The sequence below is a fragment of the Lithobates pipiens genome, unplaced genomic scaffold (genome assembly GCF_037356315.1).
Source record: "Lithobates pipiens isolate NorthernLeopardFrog02 unplaced genomic scaffold, aLitPip1_a1.2 Scaffold_18, whole genome shotgun sequence".
Lineage (NCBI taxonomy): Eukaryota > Metazoa > Chordata > Amphibia > Anura > Ranidae > Lithobates > Lithobates pipiens.
Window position 1 is genome coordinate 392,803,839 of NW_027507758.1, and position 22,139 is coordinate 392,825,977.

The following is a 22,139-nucleotide window of genomic DNA, read 5'->3' on the forward strand; positions in this document are numbered from 1 at the left end:
AATCAACAGTCGGGTACATTCTGAGAAAAAAGGAATTGACTGGTGAGCTTGGGAACTCAAAAAGGGCTGGGCATCCACGGAAGACAACAGTGGTGGATGATCGCCGCATACTTTCTTTGGTGAAGAAGAACCCGTTCACAACATCAACTGAAGTCCAGAACACTCTCAGGGAAGTAGGTGTATCTGTCTCTAAGTCAACAGTAAAGAGAAGACTCCATGAAAGTAAATACAAAGGGTTCACATGTAGATGCAAACCATTCATCAATTCCAAAAATAGACAGGCCAGAGTTAAATTTGCCCAAAAACACCTCAAGAAGCCAGCTCAGTTCTGGAAAAGTATTCTATGGACAGATGAGACAAAGATCAACCTGTACCAGAATGATGGGAAGAAAAAAGTTTGGAGAAGAAAGGGAACGGCACATGATCCAAGGCACACCACATCCTCTGTAAAACATGGTGGAGGCAACGTGATGGCATGGGCATGCATGGCTTTCAATGGCACTGGGTCACTTGTGTTTATTGATGACATAACAGCAGACAAGAGTAGCCGGATGAATTCTGAAGTGTACCGGGATATACTTTCAGCCCAGATTCAGCCAAATGGTGCAAAGTTGATCGGACGGCGCTTCATAGTACAGATGGACAATGACCCCAAGCATACAGCCAAAGCTACCCAGGAGTTCATGAGTGCAAAAAAGTGGAACATTCTGCAATGGCCAAGTCAATCACCAGATCTTAACCCAATTGAGCATGCATTTCACTTGCTCAAATCCAGACTTAAGACGGAAAGACCTGAAGGCTGCGGCTGGAAAGGCCTGGCAAAGCATTAAGAAGGAGGAAACCCAGCGTTTGGTGATGTCCATGGGTTCCAGACTTAAGGCAGTGATTGCCTCCAAAGGATTTGCAACAAAATATTGAATAAATAAATATTTTGTTTGGGTTATGTTTATTTGTCCAATTACTTTTGAGCTCCTAAAATGTGGATTGTTTGTAAAGAAATGTGTACAATTCCTACATTTTCTATCAGGTATTTTTGTTCAACCCTTCAAATTAAACGTTACAATCTGCACTTGAATTCTGTTGTAGAGGTTTCATTTCAAATCCAATGGCATGCAGAGCCCAACTTGCGAAAATTGTGTCACTGTCCAAATATTTATGGCCCTAACTGTATTATATATATATTATATATATATTATATATATATATATATATATATATATATATATATATACACACACACACACACACACACACACACACACACACATTCATATTCTTTTGTGGCCCCCCAGAGCCACAAAATATGTATACCATATTTATATGCACTGCCTCGGAGGGGGCGGGACGAGTGCCATCAGATTACATACAGGAGAATCTCCCATTTACTCAGCGGCATCTGTAATAGTAAGTCCCGTCTCCTGGGCTGCCATTCGACGACTGTACTGTCCATCATAGGAGGCGGGACTTTGTATTAAAGAGGACACGGAGTAAACAGGAGATTCTCTTGTATGTAATCTGTCGGCACTCGCCGCATTCATGGCCAATGGTGAGGCCGCATTCATGGCCAATAGTGAGGCCACAGATGGGCACGACACTTATTTTGCTTCACAATTCTTTAATAAAAATGTACGTTTTTTTTCCCTGAAACTTCCATCTTAAAAAGTGAAGGTGCGCGTTATAAGCCGTCAAATACAGTATATACAAATATTATGATCAAGCTCATCTCTTTACCACACACAGCCACAAAGGCAGGAGTATTCTTGTTGGGCAGTGTATTAGTGCTCAGACAAACACACTTAGACCGAATTTCAATGGTTCAAAGAATGTCAGGCAAAATGGTCAGCCCTCCCGCACGTTCCACTTCATCAAATCTGGCCCCGTTTGAAAAAAGGTTGGACACCCCTGCTCTGGATCCTTACCAAATAGCTCATTAGGTCTCCAATTCTTCTATTTCTTAAGGAACAACAAAAACAAATAAGACAGCAAAAATGGTATGCAAGTGCCAAGTACTGAAACCGTCTGTTGCTGAATCCATAATTAATTTTCTCAATTGTACTTACTCATGTAAGTTTCTATACCACGCTTGCCACTTACACAACACTGAGCTTGTTCATATACATAAGGCCTCTTTCACACTAACGTCCCGTTCAGGCCCGCCTGTCAGTTTTTCAGGCGGACCTGAACGGGTGCTCCATAGAGGTCTATGGAGCGTCGGATGTCAGCGGTGACATGTCCGCTGACATCCGACCCGCTCCGATCCGAAAAAGTGTGACGGAGCTATTTTTCCATCCGTCTGCGGATCGGATGACGACGGGCACTGCGGTCCGTCGTCATCCGATCTCCCATAGGGGAGAGCGGCGCTGTGACAGGTCCGTCCCTGCGCAGTGTGCAGAGACAAACCTGTCATCTCCCTGCTCAGCGGGGATCGGCGGAGTGATCCCCGCTGAGCAAACGGACATCCACGGGGCGGATCAGAACTGATCCGCCCCGTGTGAAAGGACCCTAAGTCTTTCATCACTTGAAAGAGTTTTATATACGTTTATATTTGAGAACATCTTATTAATAAAATATTTAAAAATGGAAATGATCTTACTGTAATACTAGTAAATGTGGCTTCCCTAAACCACTCTGAGCAATCAGATTCAAACGTCAGTCTCCAATGGCCATTTTCCTGCATATTTGAATTACACTGGTTATGTTTTTTTTGTTAAATCTATTTTAGAATTCATGTAGATTTCCTCCTACTAGTGGCTATACATGATGTGATGATTAACGGATAACCACAGATTTGGTCATCTCAAGGACTTTTTGCTGAAAAACAGGATTGATCCTCCCTTTTCTATTAAAATCAGGGTTTTGCCTACCAATTATTTCCTGCAGTTGATTTCTAGAAGTTGCATTTCTTTCATCAAAAATAAAAATAAAAAAAAATAAAAAAAATAAAGTTTCAGCTTGTTATTTAGATTCTCTGCCCAGTGCTCAAACATCAAAGAGGATTGGGGGGTGGGCGGCATACTAGACTGAACCAAAGTGTATCTCTGTTCAGTTTAGGCTGGAACAGATTCATAAACACTTTAAACACATATCCTTATAAATAGAACTCTCTGAAGTTAAAAGTATACTAGGTTATAAAAAGCCTGCAAAATAATTCTGCTTCACAAGTTGTCACTTTGTATTTTTTTCAGGTAATTACGCCAGCAAAGCTGAAAACATGCAAAGCGGCCCATCAAAGTTGAGAATTTAAAACATATAAAGTTTGGCTGTCTTTGCAAAAAAAAAAAAAATAGTCAGTCTCATTACCATTTTGATAGACCTTTATCAAATCCTATCCCCAGTTGTACATGGTTAAATCCACTACCATTGTAATCCTTTAGCACAGTGGTTCCCAGCTTCCTGTCTGCTAAAAGCTATTCTTGTCACACCGTATTTGGTGTAGGAAAACAAACCGGCTAACAATACCAGTCTGCAGCCACTAGATGGTGCTTGGCCATACTACTACACTTTAAACTCCATGCACACTGTATGTTGGCCCGGATGCACTGGCCTCTGGCATTGATGTGTGGGTGGAAGACACAGGTGTTTCATCAAGGCCCACTGCTGGAAACATGTGACACTCAGAGTAATGATGAGCTCGGGTGTGTTCCAATTGTACCCGCCAAGAAGCCATCACTAAACACCACCAATCATAGGCAGCATGTGTATGTGCAGCTGCGGCCCAGGAAATGCCTATGACAGGCAGTGTGCAGTGATGGCTTCCTGGCGGGTACGACCTGAACCTGTACCCCTTTGGTACACAAAGGCACAGCCTGCTTTCCACTTTTTATACACACAAAGCAAGACTCCTACTGCCTGGACACCTTAGAAAGGTGAGCAAGGAGAATAGGCAGTCACTGCAGTACTTCCAATTTAACTGGAAACCCCTTTAAGATAATAATAATAATAATAATAATAATAATAATAATAATAATAATAATAGCTCTAGATCAATGCAATGACAAATATCAAGGGAATGCAGACTTACTTCTTAATAACGGTGTCATCAAGCAGGTCAATTTTATTCTGAACAAGAACTGTTGGAATGTCCCCAACTTCAGCCATTACTTTCTCCCTCCAGCTGGGTACCGCTTCAAAAGATTCCCTGTCTGTTGTGGAAAATACCAATACACAAGATTGGGCACCTAGAATAAAAGGAAAGTAATCATAATCCAAAATAAAAGGTTGTGTTGGGGCCAGTTTAAGGCACAGCAGATATTGCGCTACTACATTCTCTGTTAGGGCCCATTCACACATAGAACAGTTGACAGCAATCAACAGCTGTATGCTGTCTGCCAGCTGTCCGTTTCGGCTGCAGTGAGCTGGTTGTAAGAGGCAGCGTGGTGCGTGACAGCTCCCTTTGAAAATAAACTTTATTTGAAGTGCACAAAATTTACACTTTATTCATGGCACAATACAGAAGCATGGTGCATTGCGCTGCTGTACAGTGACATGCAATCCTGTCCTGTGCACTGTGTTAAAATGCCACATGTCTACATTTATTGCAGATCACTGCAGTGTAGATCTGGAGATGCATTTCATTGTGAACAGGACACTGAAAAATAGGATTTTTATAAACAGCTTACCTGTAAAATCCTTTTCTTGGAGTACATCATGGGACACAGAGCCTTAAAGCGGAAGTCCCGTGAGAATAAAAAAAAAAGTCAGCAGCTACAAAAATACTGCAGCTGCTGACTTTTAAAATAAAGACACTTACCTGTCCAGGGCGCCCGCGATGTCGGCACCCGAGGCCAGACCTTCCCTCGGATGCTCTTTGGTTAGGGAATCAGGAAATTAAGCCTTGCGGCATTCACTTCCCGGTTCCCTACTGCACATGCGCGAGTTGCGCAGAGCAATCAGAATGGTCCCTGCTGTATCTGGGACCCGTGTGTGTCCCAGCAGACAGTGCGGTGGGACGAGAAGAGGCGTAGACTCCCACAGAAGTGTATTCCCAGAAGTGGGTGCAAATACCTGTCTTAGGCAGGTATCTGCACCCCTCTCCCCCCTGAAAGGTGCCAAATGTGACACCGGAGGTGGGGAGGGTTCTGAAAAGCAGAGGCTCAATTTTTGTGTGAACCTTCGCTTTAAGTAATTACTTTAAGTAATTACAGGTGATGGACACTGGTATATCCTATCCTGCAAATTTTCTACTCCCGGAATGAAGATAATGGCCCTAGAGACGGTACCCACTGTATTTATCTCCCTATCCTAGAAATTTACCCTATCATTAATATTACACAGGGTCCATTATACCCCCTAAAAAGTTACACTCACGGGAAAGCAACTCACCTTCCTGCCAGAGATGCTCCAGTACCGACAGCTCTTAATTCATATCCTTTGGTGTTGCCTGAAGATTTCAGATACTGGACTAGTATTTATGCTCCATCTCATTATCCAGACCCTAAAGCTGGATACACACTATACAACTTTTGTTGTTAGATTTTCTTTAGATTTACCTTCAACTATGTAGTGCAAGGGCCTGCCCGATTGCATACAAATTGAAAGTGTTTAGGTTTGACCTCATATTATATGGTTTTGGTAAATCTAAAGGAAAAAATAAAAAATAAAATTGTATAGAGTTTATCCAGCTTTAGAGATTTTGAGCATTCTTCCCGAGGATCTTACACCACCAATGTCTAGGTTAAAAAGGTTATCTGCTGCACCAATAGTGGTCTACAAGCATTGTCCAACCTGAGCCACCTAAAAAATTGCCCATCTGTCCATGGCTTGCAGATGGTGCCTGGCCCCTAAAGGATGATCCTCTGCTTCCTTACCATTCTCTTACCTTCCTTCCCGACTCCCCTATATCCCACTCCACTCTTGCTTGTAACTTTACCAATTCTTCCTTTTAGGGATATACACACCTTTTTGACCCTTCTGAGACAATGATGTGCTGGTGTTGTGCTTAGGCCTGAGTTGTCTCCTCAAAGTTAGCTCTAATTTCTCTGCTATTCTTTCATCATGTTTTGTATGGTTATGCAACAAGTTTAGATTATTTTTCCTACCAAGGCAATGTTAAACACTTGACACCAGGCAATTCTAGCTCGCTGTACAGTGCAAATTAACCAGAAATGCTGCCAAAGTTGAGCATCTACAAATCTTTCCTGCCCTCTGTGAAGTGCACAGTTTCTGATAAAACAAAGTTAATTACCTGTGGATGGGTCTACAGACTTTCTTTAAGCATCATACCAATAATGGGAGTCTGGATCCACCCACTTTCCTGTCATCTTGCATGATTGAGGTCAACTCTCTGGAGACATCACACAACTTACAGAGCTCCCTTCTCCTTCCACCCTGTTGCAGGCAGAACAATCTAAGCACACTTTCACTGGCAGTGCTTATATTGTACTATCCTGGTAAAATTATAATACAAATAATAGGATTTTTTGTACTCACCGTAAAATCCTTTTCTTTGTAATTCACTGACCGACACAGTTCCTCTCTTAGCCACTGGGTTGTTATGCCCACCACTAGAATACTAGGCATTACTTGTTATGCAACACTCAGAACTTTCCAGTTCCGCCCAGTTGGTGGTCCCTTGGGTAACAACCCTCCAGCCTGCCATGCAGTCATCAGTACGTCAACAAGCAGTATAACGTAAAAGAGAAAAAGGAGAGGCGGGTGCTGTGTCGGTGCATTACAGAGGCCCAAGACGTTCCGATTGCCCTTGTGGAGTGGGCCGTGACCGGAAAAGGGGGCACCTGTCCCTTCAAGGCGTAGGCTTGCACTACAATCTGTCTGATCTCCTGGAAATGGTGGCCGACGAGACCGCTTTGCCTTTCTTTGGACCAGCCATTGAAACCGCGAGTCTGACTTCCGAAAGGAAGCCGTGGCAGACAAATAGACTTTTAGAGCCCAAACCACGTCCAGACCGTGAAGGGCCACTTCCTTATGGTGTTTTGGCTTAGGACACAGATGGTAACACAATGTCCTCATTGATATGAAAAGCCGAGACCACTTTCGGCAGAAAAGACGGTTGCGGACGCAACACCACCTTATCCTTGTGGATAACCAGATAAGGCAACTTGCATTACAAAGCCGCCAGTTCCGAAACCCTCCTAGCCGATGTGATGGCCACTAGAAAGACCACTTTCTGGGAAAGAGTCAACAGGGGAATCTCCCTGATATTTTCAAACAGCGTTTTTTGAAGCGCCGATAACACCAGGTTCAGATCCCACTGGGGTAGAGGTGGACGCACCAGAGGAACTACATGTCGCACCCCCTAAACAAAAGTACTCAATAATGAGTGAGATGCTAGGGGGGGGGGGGGGGGGGGGGGTCGCTGAAAAAAAAGAAAAAAAAAAAAAAGGAAGGAGAAGGAGAAGGAGAAGGAGAAGGAGAAGGAGAAGGAGAAGAAGGAGAATAGCCAAGGCTGATATTTGCCCTTTAAATGGTGCTTAATGCCAATTTCTGGTCTACCCCTTGCTGAAGAAACAGCAGGATCCTGGATATAGCAAAGGATGGCATCCATGCTCCTTTCTCCTAAAACATGGAGATGTAAGCCTTCCAGGTACGATGATATATCTTCCTAGAAGAAGATTTCCGTGCCTTCAGCATAGTTGGAATCACCGAGTCTGACAGACCCAGGTTCCTCAACACCTGGCTCTCAATAGCCATGCCGTTAAAGCCAGCGATGGTAAAGCAGGATGTAAAAAAATAAATAATAAATCGGACCTTGAGACAAACTCCTCTCGTAACGGCAGTCGCCAGGGGGCCTGCGTACCAAGGTCGCTGAGGCCAATCTGGGGCGACCAGAATCACTGGGATCCCCTCGACTTCCACTCTGCGGAGCAGACGTGGTAACAGTTTCAGTGGAGGAAAGGCGTAGATCAGCTGGTACTGATCCCACGGAGCCACCAGCGCATCCGATGCGTCTGCCCAAGGATCTCTGGTCCTGGACACGAATCTCCGCACCTTCCGGTTGAGACAGGAGGCCAGAAGATCCACGTCTAGTGTGACCCACCGCAGGCACAGTAGCCGGAAAACCTCCAGATGCAACGACCATTCTCCTGGGTCCAGCGCCTGGCGACTCAGATAGTCCGCCTGCCAGTTCTCCACTCCAGAGATGTAAATGGCCGTCAGGGCCGGTACGTGCCACCTTGCCCACCGAAGTATGCGAGCGACCTCCCGTGCAGCGGCTGAGCTTCTTGTTCCTCCTTGAGGATTGACGTATGCCACAGCCATGGCGTTATCCGACTGCATCCTGATCGGACGCCCCTGTAGTCTCATCGACCATTTGGAGAGGCATAGCCTGATCGCTCTCAGCTCAAGCAGATTGATCGGCAACTCGGAATCTTCCGCCGACCAGAGGTCCTGAGCCGACTGAACCCCCATCACTCCACCCCAGCCAGATAAGCTGGCATCCGTTGTGATCACTGTCCATTTCAGAGGTAGGAACGACTTCCCGGACTGAATCACCGGGGACCTCTGCCAGCAGTTCAAGGAATCTGACTGGCTCACCTGGATCTGTCGATCCAGGGACAACTGAGATTTGTCCCACTTTGTCAAAATCTCCTTCTGCAGGACTCTGGTGTGGAACTGGGAATATGGTGATGCCTCGAAGGAGGCTACCATGAGTCCCAGGACTTGCATGCAGAAGCGGAGCGACAACCACTAGCAGTTTTACCACAGATCTGAGAGTCTGCAGCTTGTCTGAAGGGAGAAAAACTCTAGCTTCCCCGGAGTCCAGCAGCAAGCCTAGGTACTCCAACCACTGGGTCGGTACAAATCACCGACTTCTTAAGGTTCAACAGCCACCCAAATTCTTGCAGGGTCTGCATGGTGATCGCCACATCCTCCTCTAATTCTGAGGCGGAAGATGCCCTCAGGAGGAGATAGTCTAGGTATTCTACAATCGCAATCCCACTTTGCCACAGCAATGCCAAAATCGGAGCCAATACCTTGGTAAAGACTCAGGGGGCTGATGCTAGACCAAAAGGAAGATCCACAAAATGGTAGCGGGCTTCCCCAACTGCAAACTACAGAAACTTCTGATGCCGGAGGCATATGGGTATGTGCAGGTATGCATTCTGGATGTCCAAGGATGCCCCTTGATGGAGTGCAGCGACTACTGAGCAAACTGATTCCATTGTGAACCTCTGCACTTTCACAAAGCGATTGAGGGCTTTTAGGTCCAAGATTGTAGTTCCCAAGAAGGAAGGGGTACGTCCAAACAGATTCGAGTATAATCCCTGGAAACGTTCCGATTCCGGTACAACTAACCTGCGACTCAGCAGATCCCTTACTGCCACAAGAGGGCCTCCAGGCGAGCCGGGGATACGGGTATGCTGGAGGGGAAGAATCTGTTTGCCGGCCAAGAGAGAAACTATCTTGTAGCCTGAGGAAATAAGATCGCAGACCCATTGGTTGGATAGTCGAGAGGACAACTGGGCTGCAAACTCCCGAAGGCAAACCTTCATGCGGTAGCACTTTTGTTTGCAGGCTTGTTAGGCCTGCGGTTCTAGGGACGTTTCTGTCCTTCCGTGGTCGTCCTGTCGGGCTGGGGACGTTTGGACGAAGCTCCGTGCGGATGAAAAAGCCGCTTGAGAGCGGAAAATGAGGGCCCTTGCCTACGGCGTGGCTCCTTAGCCTTCCTGGCCTGTTGGAGTAGGGTAAATCTTACCACCGGTGGCATTTTTACTGTCAACATCCAACGAGGCTCTGAAAAGCCGGTCGCCAAGGAAGGGAAGATCCGTCAGGGATTTCTTAGATGCCTGGTCAGCAGACCAGCATTTTAAACAAATCAGGCGCCTCAGCACCACAGCTGACACTGAAGCCCTGGATAACAGAGGAAAGGTATCCAGGGCTACGTCACAAACATACTTAAGGCCTTCACTAGTTGGCCCACTAGTTCCAAGCTGACAGGAGAAGCCTGTTGCTCTCCCAATTCGCGGTGCAACGGTTTTGCCCACTCAATTAGTGTCTGCGACACAAGTGCGGATGCCAGTACTGGTCGCACGGTGGACCCCACCACCGTAAACAAACGCTTTTTTGCACCTTTTTGCCCACACACCGCCTCCATCCTGGCAACGAACTAATTGAGGACAGCCCGGCAGGGTGTCCAGGGGCACTGCGCAGTAAGCAGGCAACCCAGTTGCAATTGCCTGGATTTTGGGGAAGAAACACTAGTTTCTGAAGCCATGCTGACCCTATCCAAGAGAGAAAGCTGCGCTAAAACGTATAAAATACCAAAATCATAATATGACATAATGTATCCTATTTTTTGCAAAAAATTTCAAAGATTGCAAAAATCAATAAAAAATTAATTTTAAAAATATAAACAGTCCAAGAAAGAGGGGAGAAAAACAGGATGATGAATCTCAGTCCATTTCAGTGACTTCATAAAACACCCTTCAAGTATGTAGCAGGTGCACCCAGAGAAAAGAGGTTTATCCACCACCAGATTCAGTGAGGCTTACCAGCTGCCAAGATCTCTTTTTTAAGGAGCTCATACGAGCTTGCAAATAGGACAATCACTACTGGTCCCTTTAATAGGCTCTGCTGGTGTCTCCAACTCCTGTACCCCCTTCTCAGAGAGTCTCCCGTTCCACCACTTCTAGATTATAAGCTCCAACGAGAGAGGTCCTCTAATCCCTCCTGTGTTGAATTGTATTGTAATTGTATTTTCTTCCCCGATGCGGAAACTGTTGGCGCTATATAAATCCTGTTCCCAAGCTGCCAATCACAGCCCACTGTTCTGTCTCCAAGACCGTCCGACCTGTCAGCACATGGTAATGGCTGCCCTTCTTCCTGCCACAACACCAATAGACTAGGAGCAAAAACCCTGTCTACCACCTGAAGGGGACTTAGGACAGTGACAGCCCCACCCTCCTTACTGCTGCTGGCTGAGGGGCTCTTTCCCGCAGGACTCGCCACCCTGAGGGGGTTCTGCGCTATCCAGCAGGTAGTGCCTGTAGTCTCTGTTGGGTCCCAGGGGCAGAAGAAACCATGCTGTGTCGGTGGAAGCAACTGTTAATGTCGCTGAAACCACTCTGAAGTGTGCTCAGGCTCCAAGAAAATGGCCACCCAGCATAAGGACATAAAAAAAAAAAAAAAAAACACACACAGGAGCATGTGCTGCCGCTAGAGAACACTAAAAAACATGTTCAGGCTTCAAGAAAATGCCCGCCAGCGTCCTGTATAGGGACAATCACAAGGAAAATGGCCGGCGAAGCCCAGGAGAGCATGCTTTCCCTTGCCCACACCTACGATGGCTGCCGAATGCAAGAGCTATGAGGGACAGGGAGAAACAATGGCTGCGAGTACAGCGCTGCACGGGACATCAGTATAGCCTCACAGACACCTTCCAGGGACATGAAAAACAGGACCCAGGACTCAGCCAGCCAGCACCGCCACACCCCCCCCAGATGAGAGCCCCTGCACAGACGCGCGCGCGCACACACACACACACACACCACTCAGCAGAATTCCCCAGGGAGGGGGGGGGGGAGGGGAAAGGGGACAAGGAGAGAAGAGAGGGATGTGAGGGACCCCCGAATCGACCTCCCAGGGAATGCCCAGCTGCTCAGCCCCACCGAGGTAGGGAGAGCTGTACTTACCAGTCCTGCAGAGCTGGGAGACATTCCATTGCAGACCCACTCACTGCTCAGTAGAGGGTGGCTGCTGGTCCAGCACACTGACGCAGACATCAGTAGCCCGATCATATGTGTGCCCTGGAGCATAAAAGCTCACTGACCCCCTCTGGAGCTGAGGTTTCATCGTGGCCGGCCTAGCGCGGAGCTGCGACCTGCACATGCTTGATGGCCCGGACTGGGGAAGACTACAAGGATAACGGTATCCAGCCTGTCACACAGCCGGCTGTTGATAGCAGATCACAGGATCTCTCATGTTGTGCAAAAAAGCAAGCTTCTTCAGAAAAACAAAACAAAAAAAACAAAACAAACAAACACACAGACCAATGGGCCTGTCAGGGTTTCTAGGTCCTTCTCCTTCACTGTGCAAAATAAAACTGATGACTGCATGGCAGGCTGGAGGGTGGTTACCCAAGGGACCGCCCCCTGGGCAGAACTGGAAAGTTCTGAGTGTTACATAACAAGTAATGTGAAATAAAAAGGTTATGGCGCTAAACCCTATTAGTGATGAGGTGAGTTAACTTATCAAATCCTAGTGTTTAATTTTTTATATAAAAAGAGAAAGAAAAAGAAAAAAGCTGTTGGTGATACCGTGAAAAAAATATCCTAAAGCAATTTTATCCAAAACAAATTGTGTGTGATTAATGTGGAGTCAGCATTCATGTTCCATTATAATAAAAACAAAAGATGAGTATTAAATTATCATATGCGTATCAGCCTACTAAAAACATGTAAACCTTCATTAAATGTGCAAATTAGTGGAAATAATGTTAATATTCAACAGTATGTTAGTGTAAAACAGATTGTGCAAACATGTGCAAAAAAATGTGCAAAAAAGCAACTAAAGGTCAGAACAACCAAGGATCAGAAATAATTTAACCATAAAATCGCATGAAGTCGCTAAATGTGCGAATAGACAATATTTTCAACCAATAATCGCATGAAGACGCATCTGTGTCCAATATAAGTCCAAAATTAATATTTGGCTTGATAGTGCTGCCTCTTCAGACTATTGTTGTAATTGTTACAAAAAGTCAATGGGGGGTATTTGATTTACTCGTGCAAATAGTGCGGGCTTTCAATTAGAGAACTTCATCCCCGGTGCGCCACTCTGTGCTATAGTATGTGAATGCTCTCACCAGAGTTAATGCCCCTGTGGGGCTGGATGGACCTTCACAATGTAAGCCACTGTGTCGCTCTCTGGCTGCTGCTGGTGCACTGGGTGAAGCTTCGTTGTTCCGTCCGTATGGTATCCAACGTTAATTATATAAGGGAAGACATATCCATAGTGTAATACGTTCTTAACCAAATCGTTCGTTTATTAATATTAAAATCTACTCACATTTTACATTAAAAGCATGTGCATATAGGAAAAACTCCGCCGTTCGTCTCAAACGAGTGCACACAACGTGGCCACGCCCTACGCGTTTCGTCACTACGACGTCCTCTGGAGCGGCCATATTGGTGCACCTTATTGCTTAAATAGGGTGCAGTGCTCCACTACGCCTGCGCTAAAATAACAGCGCCATTTTGGGTGTGGGATGCCCTTACTCTGCTGGGGATGAATGCCATTACTCCCCCTAGTGCCCTTAGGGAAGACTGATATACTTAGCCTTGGAGCACTGCAGCCTACCCATAAACCATACTCAGTTTAGATGACATTCTTTAGTTTTTCCCATTTAACCGGACTTTTATAATTAAGAGAATAAAAATAAAAATAAAAATGACACTAAAAATACAGTAAATAAATGTATGTATAGGAATACATACATAAAATTCACGTATATAAAATTCATACATATATAAAAATTCTTACATAAAAATTCATGCATAAGAAAGGGGGGTATACATTAATACTGAAAAAACGCATACATTTGTAAAGATTATAAAAATTATAAAAATTATTTAAGGGGTTTTTTAATATTATTTAATTATTTAAGGGGTTTTTTAATATTATTTAATTATTTAAGGGGTTTTTTAATATTATTTAATTATTTAAGGGGTTTTTTATGTTTAAAAAAGTTTTTTATGCATACTAATATGTGAATGTAAATGGAGAAATTATTCCAAAGGAAAGTTTTCCAAGAGGAAAGTTTTTTTGGGAAGGAATTAAATAAAATAAAATTCTTAAGAAATAGATATATATGGAGGTACTAAGAAGGTCTGTTTAACATCGTCCTATAGGTGATTGTAATATTTGTGACTGTATGTTTAATTCCTACAGGGGAACTTTTAGATAATTTAGATCAGTCTTGTTGTAATTCCGACACATCTAATGTATTTTGAATGAATAACATTCGACCTGAACCCGAAGGTGTGGGCCATGAGATGTTAATATTGGGGTAGATAGGTTACTTATATATGTGGTTAGGTCTTATCGGGATCCTGTAATGTTATGTATGTGTATGGGTAACATTCGACTACGGAATGTTCGTCCAGCATTATCTAATGCTGAGGCAAACAGTTGACTGTTAAAAGTTAGTTAAGAAGCAATTGACTATTAAAAGTTAGTTAAGAAGCAATTGAGGTCTAATTCTATGTTCATTCCCCTTGGCTGGAGGGTATCTAAATTAAAAATCCATTTCGTTTCGTTCCTGGATATTTTGATCGTTTTGTCTTCCCCTCTCCAGTGGCCTCTTATTTTGTCTATTCCGTAGAAAATCATTTGTCCAGGGTCCCGATTGTGGAAATCCCTAAAGTGTTTGGAAACACTGTGTTTCTGGAAGCCTTTTTTGATATTTGCAATATGTTCCCTTATCCTGACTTTTAACTCCCTGGTGGTCCTTCCCACATATTGCTTATGGCAAGGACATTCAATGACGTAAGTGACGTGGGAGCTGTTACAAGTAATCAATTCTTTGATTTTATATTCTTTTCCATTAGAGGTGGAATTAAAAGTAGTTTTCTTTTTTTCTGTCTTTTTACTATTTCTGCATGGGAGGCAATTTCCGCACTTATAGAATCCTTTTAGGGTTTCGGAAATTTTTATTTGTTTTGGTGGGTCCACCACATTTTTTACTAGTTTGTTTCGGAGTGTTGGAGCCCTCCTGTAGATGAACCGTGGTTTGTTCGGCAACATGGCCTGGAGTGAGCTGTCTGCTTGTAAAATCGGCCAGTGTTTTTTGATGATACGCTCTACATCTTTATGTTGTCTGTTATACCCTGTAAGGAACGCGATGTCATGGAGGTTTTGTTTTGGTTTTGCTTTCTTGCCTTCAATAAATTTTTTCCTATCCATATGTTTTACTTCATTTTTTAATTTACGGAGATTTTCTTCTTTATATCCTTTCTTCCTAAACCTTTCGATGACTATATCCGCCTGCTTATCAAAGTCGTCAATTTTGCTACAGTTCCTGTATAGCCGTAGAAGCTGGCCTTTGGGTATGTTCCCTAGCCACCTAGAATGGTGGCAGCTATTTGTGGGGATGTACCCATTGCGATCCGTGGTCTTGAAGAAGGTGCGGGTGCCAAGATTTCCTTCGTGTTTGTAAATTTGGAGGTCCAGATAATCTACAGTCTGGGTGTTAAACTTTCCTGTGAATTTGATGTGATATATATTGTCATTGATTTCTCCAAAAAAGTCTTGCAGTTGTTCTACCGTGCCTCCCCATACCAATACAATATCGTCTATATATCGACGGTAAAATTTCAAATTTTGCCTATGCACTCCATAAATTTGTTCTTCCTCCCATCGGTTCAAAAACAAGTTTGCCACACTTGGAGCGTACTTTGCCCCCATTGCCACGCCTTTCGTCTGTGTATAGAAAGTTCCATTGTACCAGAAATAGTTCGAAGTCATTGCCATCCTTAGGCCTTCAATGATGTATCTTATTTGTTCCTGTTTTAAATCCGATAGTCGTTGTAATGCCCACTCGACACTACTGATGCCATCCTCTTGTTTTATATTTGTATATAGCGATTCCACGTCTATCGTCACCAATATGTCACTTTCACTAATGGGGATTCCATTCAAGTCCTCTAGTAGTTGCTTACTGTCCCTTAAGTATGACCTTCCTTTTGTTACCAGGGGCTGTAGGAAACCATCCACATATGCCCCCAACCTGGAAAACAAAGAATCGATTCCACTTATTATGGGTCTCCCAGGTGGGTGAGTTTGATTTTTGTGGATCTTAGGGACGTAATAAACAACTGGGGTCTTTGCCGCCTTTGGAAATAGGTATTTCACCTCTTTTTTATTCAAAATGCCTTGGTCTTTGCCTTTTTTGATATATTTCTTAAGTTTAGTTTCATATTCTGATTTCGGGTTTTTCTTCAGCTTCTTGTATGTGTCAGGTATATTCAACAAGTTCTCCATTTCTTTCTCATAGTCTTGTTTATCCAAAATGACAAGGCCGCCTCCCTTGTCTGCGGGTCTGATGATAATCCCCTTTCTCTTTTCAATTGATTTAATGGTGTCCCATATTCCTTTTCCTTTGGTTTTTCTCACCTCTATATTCCTTAGGTCATGTTCGACCATCTTTTTGAAGACCTTAATGTTTTCATCCTGCTGGACTTTGGGATTGAAGGTTGAGTTGTTTCTTAATTGCGAGTGCTGGTAAAATGTGTTAGTATCTTCCTTCGTATGTGGATTCTTGGTTGCAAAGAATTTTTTGATGTTAAGTTTTCTCACAAATCTTTGGAGGTCTATATATGTTTCAAATTTATCTAGTCCCTTATCTGGGGCAAACTTTAAGCCCATGTCCAGCACCCTGAGTTCTTCCTCCGTAAAAACCGCCTTACTTAAATTATAAATGCCCTCCCCTATTGTTCCCTTCTTCTTTTTCTGGAGGCCTCCTCTCTTTCCTCGTATGCGTTTTCTGCTCTTCTGTCTTGTATCCAGTGTGTTTCTTCCCCTCTTTGATTCCGATGATGGCCGTTTCCCCCATAGTTCCTCCTCGTATTGTCTTCTCTGGTCCATCTCGGGTTCCATCCACCATTTCTTCTGGGGGGCCCGTACTGTTGATTCCTTATTGGATATCGAAATGGTCTCCAATCTCTCTGGGGACCATGTCTCGTATCTCTCGGGCCTGGTGGTCTGTGTTCCTGTCCCCTGGGAAAAAAATCTCTTTCAAACCTCCGGTTTCTAAATGGGGTGTATTGGGGGTATTCCCTTAGAGGAGAGTATCTGTTGTGATGTCTCGGAATGTTTGGTGTATAGGGAGTATGATTCCCCCTATATCTGTCTTGCTCATATTCCCCTACTGTCCTCCCTTCGGGTCTCCTATACCCTGGTGTGTGTGGAATGTCATTTCTTACTGTTCCATCTTGTGTGTGTGTGGGTTGGTTCCACTCCTGTTCTGTGTCTTGGGTTGGGTTTTCCCTGGATTCTTCCATTATGGATAGTTCATTGTCTTCCTCGTTATAGTTGCCCTCTATTTGCCATTTGTAAACCTGCTGGTTTTTGTAATCCAGCACATCCCTCTTGAATTTCTTTTGCTTCTTTTGTTGTATTTCCTTATCATACTTTTTTATGTGTTCTTGTAAAATCTTTTCCCTATCTATATATTCTGCTGTTTCTTTAAATGGTATGAGTTGATCCCTGAGTTGTGATATCTCTGTTTCTATGTTTTTCAATTTATGTTGGCGTCTGATCACTATTTTCTGTAGGAGTGCTCTTTCACTCGGATTGAAAAACTGATACCACTCTTCCATAAGGTGCCTATCGCTTATTGCATCATTTGGGGAGACATCCCATCTTAATCTCCTGGGTGTAATTTGTTCCGCTATATACTTTTCAAGAATGGCCACATCCCACCATACCCTCAATTGCTTCTCAAGGCTATGTTTCAGGTGTTTGAATAAACTATCCAAGTCCTGCTTTCTCCAATTTTTATTTTCAATTTATTTCACATATTTCTATCACTTAGGAGATTTGATTTTTCCATAGCGCGACTTTATTTATTTATTCATCTATATATAAGGGACCTATCGGACCCTAATTCAAAGTTGCAGCAATGGATATTTTTAAATATGTTAATAGCAGAATGGTAAACCTTGTGGAGGTATTTAATCAAGAACATGTGGTCATTAAGCAGGACTTGGATAGTTTATTCAAACACCTGAAACATAGCCTTGAGAAGCAATTGAGGGTATGGTGGGATGTGGCCATTCTTGAAAAGTATATAGCGGAACAAATTACACCCAGGAGATTAAGATGGGATGTCTCCCCAAATGATGCAATAAGCGATAGGCACCTTATGGAAGAGTGGTATCAGTTTTTCAATCAGAGTGAAAGAGCACTCCTACAGAAAATAGTGATCAGACGCCAACATAAATTGAAAAACATAGAAACAGAGATATCACAACTCAGGGATCAACTCATACCATTTAAAGAAACAGCAGAATATATAGATAGGGAAAAGATTTTACAAGAACACATAAAAAAGTATGATAAGGAAATACAACAAAAGAAGCAAAAGAAATTCAAGAGGGATGTGCTGGATTACAAAAACCAGCAGGTTTACAAATGGCAAATAGAGGGCAACTATAACGAGGAAGACAATGAACTATCCATAATGGAAGAATCCAGGGAAAACCCAACCCAAGACACAGAACAGGAGTGGAACCAACCCACACACACACACAAGATGGAACAGTAAGAAATGACATTCCACACACACCAGGGTATAGGAGACCCGAAGGGAGGACAGTAGGGGAATATGAGCAAGACAGATATAGGGGGAATCATACTCCCTATACACCAAACATTCCGAGACATCACAACAGATACTCTCCTCTAAGGGAATACCCCCAATACACCCCATTTAGAAACCGGAGGTTTGAAAGAGATTTTTTTCCCAGGGGACAGGAACACAGACCACCAGGCCCGAGAGATACGAGACATGGTCCCCAGAGAGATTGGAGACCATTTCGATATCCAATAAGGAATCAACAGTACGGGCCCCCCAGAAGAAATGGTGGATGGAACCCGAGATGGACCAGAGAAGACAATACGAGGAGGAACTATGGGGGAAACGGCCATCATCGGAATCAAAGAGGGGAAGAAACACACTGGATACAAGACAGAAGAGCAGAAAACGCATACGAGGAAAGAGAGGAGGCCTCCAGAAAAAGAAGAAGGGAACAATAGGGGAGGGCATTTATAATTTAAGTAAGGCGGTTTTTACGGAGGAAGAACTCAGGGTGCTGGACATGGGCTTAAAGTTTGCCCCAGATAAGGGACTAGATAAATTTGAAACATATATAGACCTCCAAAGATTTGTGAGAAAACTTAACATCAAAAAATTCTTTGCAACCAAGAATCCACATACGAAGGAAGATACTAACACATTTTACCAGCACTCGCAATTAAGAAACAACTCAACCTTCAATCCCAAAGTCCAGCAGGATGAAAACATTAAGGTCTTCAAAAAGATGGTCGAACATGACCTAAGGAATATAGAGGTGAGAAAAACCAAAGGAAAAGGAATATGGGACACCATTAAATCAATTGAAAAGAGAAAGGGGATTATCATCAGACCCGCAGACAAGGGAGGCGGCCTTGTCATTTTGGATAAACAAGACTATGAGAAAGAAATGGAGAACTTGTTGAATATACCTGACACATACAAGAAGCTGAAGAAAAACCCGAAATCAGAATATGAAACTAAACTTAAGAAATATATCAAAAAAGGCAAAGACCAAGGCATTTTGAATAAAAAAGAGGTGAAATACCTATTTCCAAAGGCGGCAAAGACCCCAGTTATTTATTACGTCCCTAAGATCCACAAAAATCAAACTCACTCACCTGGGAGACCCATAATAAGTGGAATCGATTCTTTGTTTTCCAGGTTGGGGGCATATGTGGATGGTTTCCTACAGCCCCTGGTAACAAAAGGAAGGTCATACTTAAGGGACAGTAAGCAACTACTAGAGGACTTGAATGGAATCCCCATTAGTGAAAGTGACATATTGGTGACGATAGACGTGGAATCGCTATATACAAATATAAAACAAGAGGATGGCATCAGTAGTGTCGAGTGGGCATTACAACGACTATCGGATTTAAAACAGGAACAAATAAGATACATCATTGAAGGCCTAAGGATGGCAATGACTTCGAACTATTTCTGGTACAATGGAACTTTCTATACACAGACGAAAGGCGTGGCAATGGGGGCAAAGTACGCTCCAAGTGTGGCAAACTTGTTTTTGAACCGATGGGAGGAAGAACAAATTTATGGAGTGCATAGGCAAAATTTGAAATGTTACCGTCGATATATAGACGATATTGTATTGGTATGGGGAGGCACGGTAGAACAACTGCAAGACTTTTTTGGAGAAATCAATGACAATATATATCACATCAAATTCACAGGAAAGTTTAACACCCAGACTGTAGATTATCTGGACCTCCAAATTTACAAACACGAAGGAAATCTTGGCACCCGCACCTTCTTCAAGACCACGGATCGCAATGGGTACATCCCCACAAATAGCTGCCACCATTCTAGGTGGCTAGGGAACATACCCAAAGGCCAGCTTCTACGGCTATACAGGAACTGTAGCAAAATTGACGACTTTGATAAGCAGGCGGATATAGTCATCGAAAGGTTTAGGAAGAAAGGATATAAAGAAGAAAATCTCCGTAAATTAAAAAATGAAGTAAAACATATGGATAGGAAAAAATTAATTGAAGGCAAGAAAGCAAAACCAAAACAAAACCTCCATGACATCGCGTTCCTTACAGGGTATAACAGACAACATAAAGATGTAGAGCGTATCATCAAAAAACACTGGCCGATTTTACAAGCAGACAGCTCACTCCAGGCCATGTTGCCGAACAAACCACGGTTCATCTACAGGAGGGCTCCAACACTCCGAAACAAACTAGTAAAAAATGTGGTGGACCCACCAAAACAAATAAAAATTTCCGAAACCCTAAAAGGATTCTATAAGTGCGGAAATTGCCTCCCATGCAGAAATAGTAAAAAGACAGAAAAAAAGAAAACTACTTTTAATTCCACCTCTAATGGAAAAGAATATAAAATCAAAGAATTGATTACTTGTAACAGCTCCCACGTCACTTACGTCATTGAATGTCCTTGCCATAAGCAATATGTGGGAAGGACCACCAGGGAGTTAAAAGTCAGGATAAGGGAACATATTGCAAATATCAAAAAAGGCTTCCAGAAACACAGTGTTTCCAAACACTTTAGGGATTTCCACAATCGGGACCCTGGACAAATGATTTTCTACGGAATAGACAAAATAAGAGGCCACTGGAGAGGGGAAGACAAAACGATCAAAATATCCAGGAACGAAACGAAATGGATTTTTAATTTAGATACCCTCCAGCCAAGGGGAATGAACATAGAATTAGACCTCAATTGCTTCTTAACTAACTTTTAATAGTCAATTGCTTCTTAACTAACTTTTAACAGTCAACTGTTTGCCTCAGCATTAGATAATGCTGGACGAACATTCCGTAGTCGAATGTTACCCATACACATACATAACATTACAGGATCCCGATAAGACCTAACCACATATATAAGTAACCTATCTACCCCAATATTAACATCTCATGGCCCACACCTTCGGGTTCAGGTCGAATGTTATTCATTCAAAATACATTAGATGTGTCGGAATTACAACAAGACTGATCTAAATTATCTAAAAGTTCCCCTGTAGGAATTAAACATACAGTCACAAATATTACAATCACCTATAGGACGATGTTAAACAGACCTTCTTAGTACCTCCATATATATCTATTTCTTAAGAATTTTATTTTATTTAATTCCTTCCCAAAAAAACTTTCCTCTTGGAAAACTTTCCTTTGGAATAATTTCTCCATTTACATTCACATATTAGTATGCATAAAAAACTTTTTTAAACATAAAAAACCCCTTAAATAATTAAATAATATTAAAAAACCCCTTAAATAATTTTTATAATTTTTATAATCTTTACAAATTTATGCGTTTTTTCAGTATTAATGTATACCCCCCTTTCTTATGCATGAATTTTTATGTAAGAATTTTTATATATGTATGAATTTTATATACGTGAATTTTATGTATGTATTCCTATACATACATTTATTTACTGTATTTTTAGTGTCATTTTTATTTTTATTTTTATTCTCTTAATTATAAAAGTCCGGTTAAATGGGAAAAACTAAAGAATGTCATCTAAACTGAGTATGGTTTATGGGTAGGCTGCAGTGCTCCAAGGCTAAGTATATCAGTCTTCCCTAAGGGCACTAGGGGGAGTAATGGCATTCATCCCCAGCAGAGTAAGGGCATCCCACACCCAAAATGGCGCTGTTATTTTAGCGCAGGCGTAGTGGAGCACTGCACCCTATTTAAGCTATAAGGTGCACCAATATGGCCGCTCCAGAGGACGTCGTAGTGACGAAACGCGTAGGGCGTGGCCACGTTGTGTGCACTCGTTTGAGACGAACGGCGGAGTTTTTCCTATATGCACATGCTTTTAATGTAAAATGTGAGTAGATTTTAATATTAATAAACGAACGATTTGGTTAAGAACGTATTACACTATGGATATGTC

The 22,139-nt window shown here is 42.8% G+C and overlaps 1 protein-coding gene across 1 annotated transcript in view; it reads right to left on the reverse strand.

Moving 5' to 3' along the window:
- Positions 1–22,139, reverse strand: part of LOC143989396 (ras-related protein Rab-23) — a 43,136-nt gene that overhangs the window by 8,952 nt on the left and 12,045 nt on the right. The window contains exon 3 of the mRNA XM_077489519.1: positions 4,022–4,178. Within this exon, the coding sequence (XP_077345645.1) occupies positions 4,022–4,178 (157 nt within the window). The remainder of the gene's footprint in view (positions 1–4,021; positions 4,179–22,139) is intronic.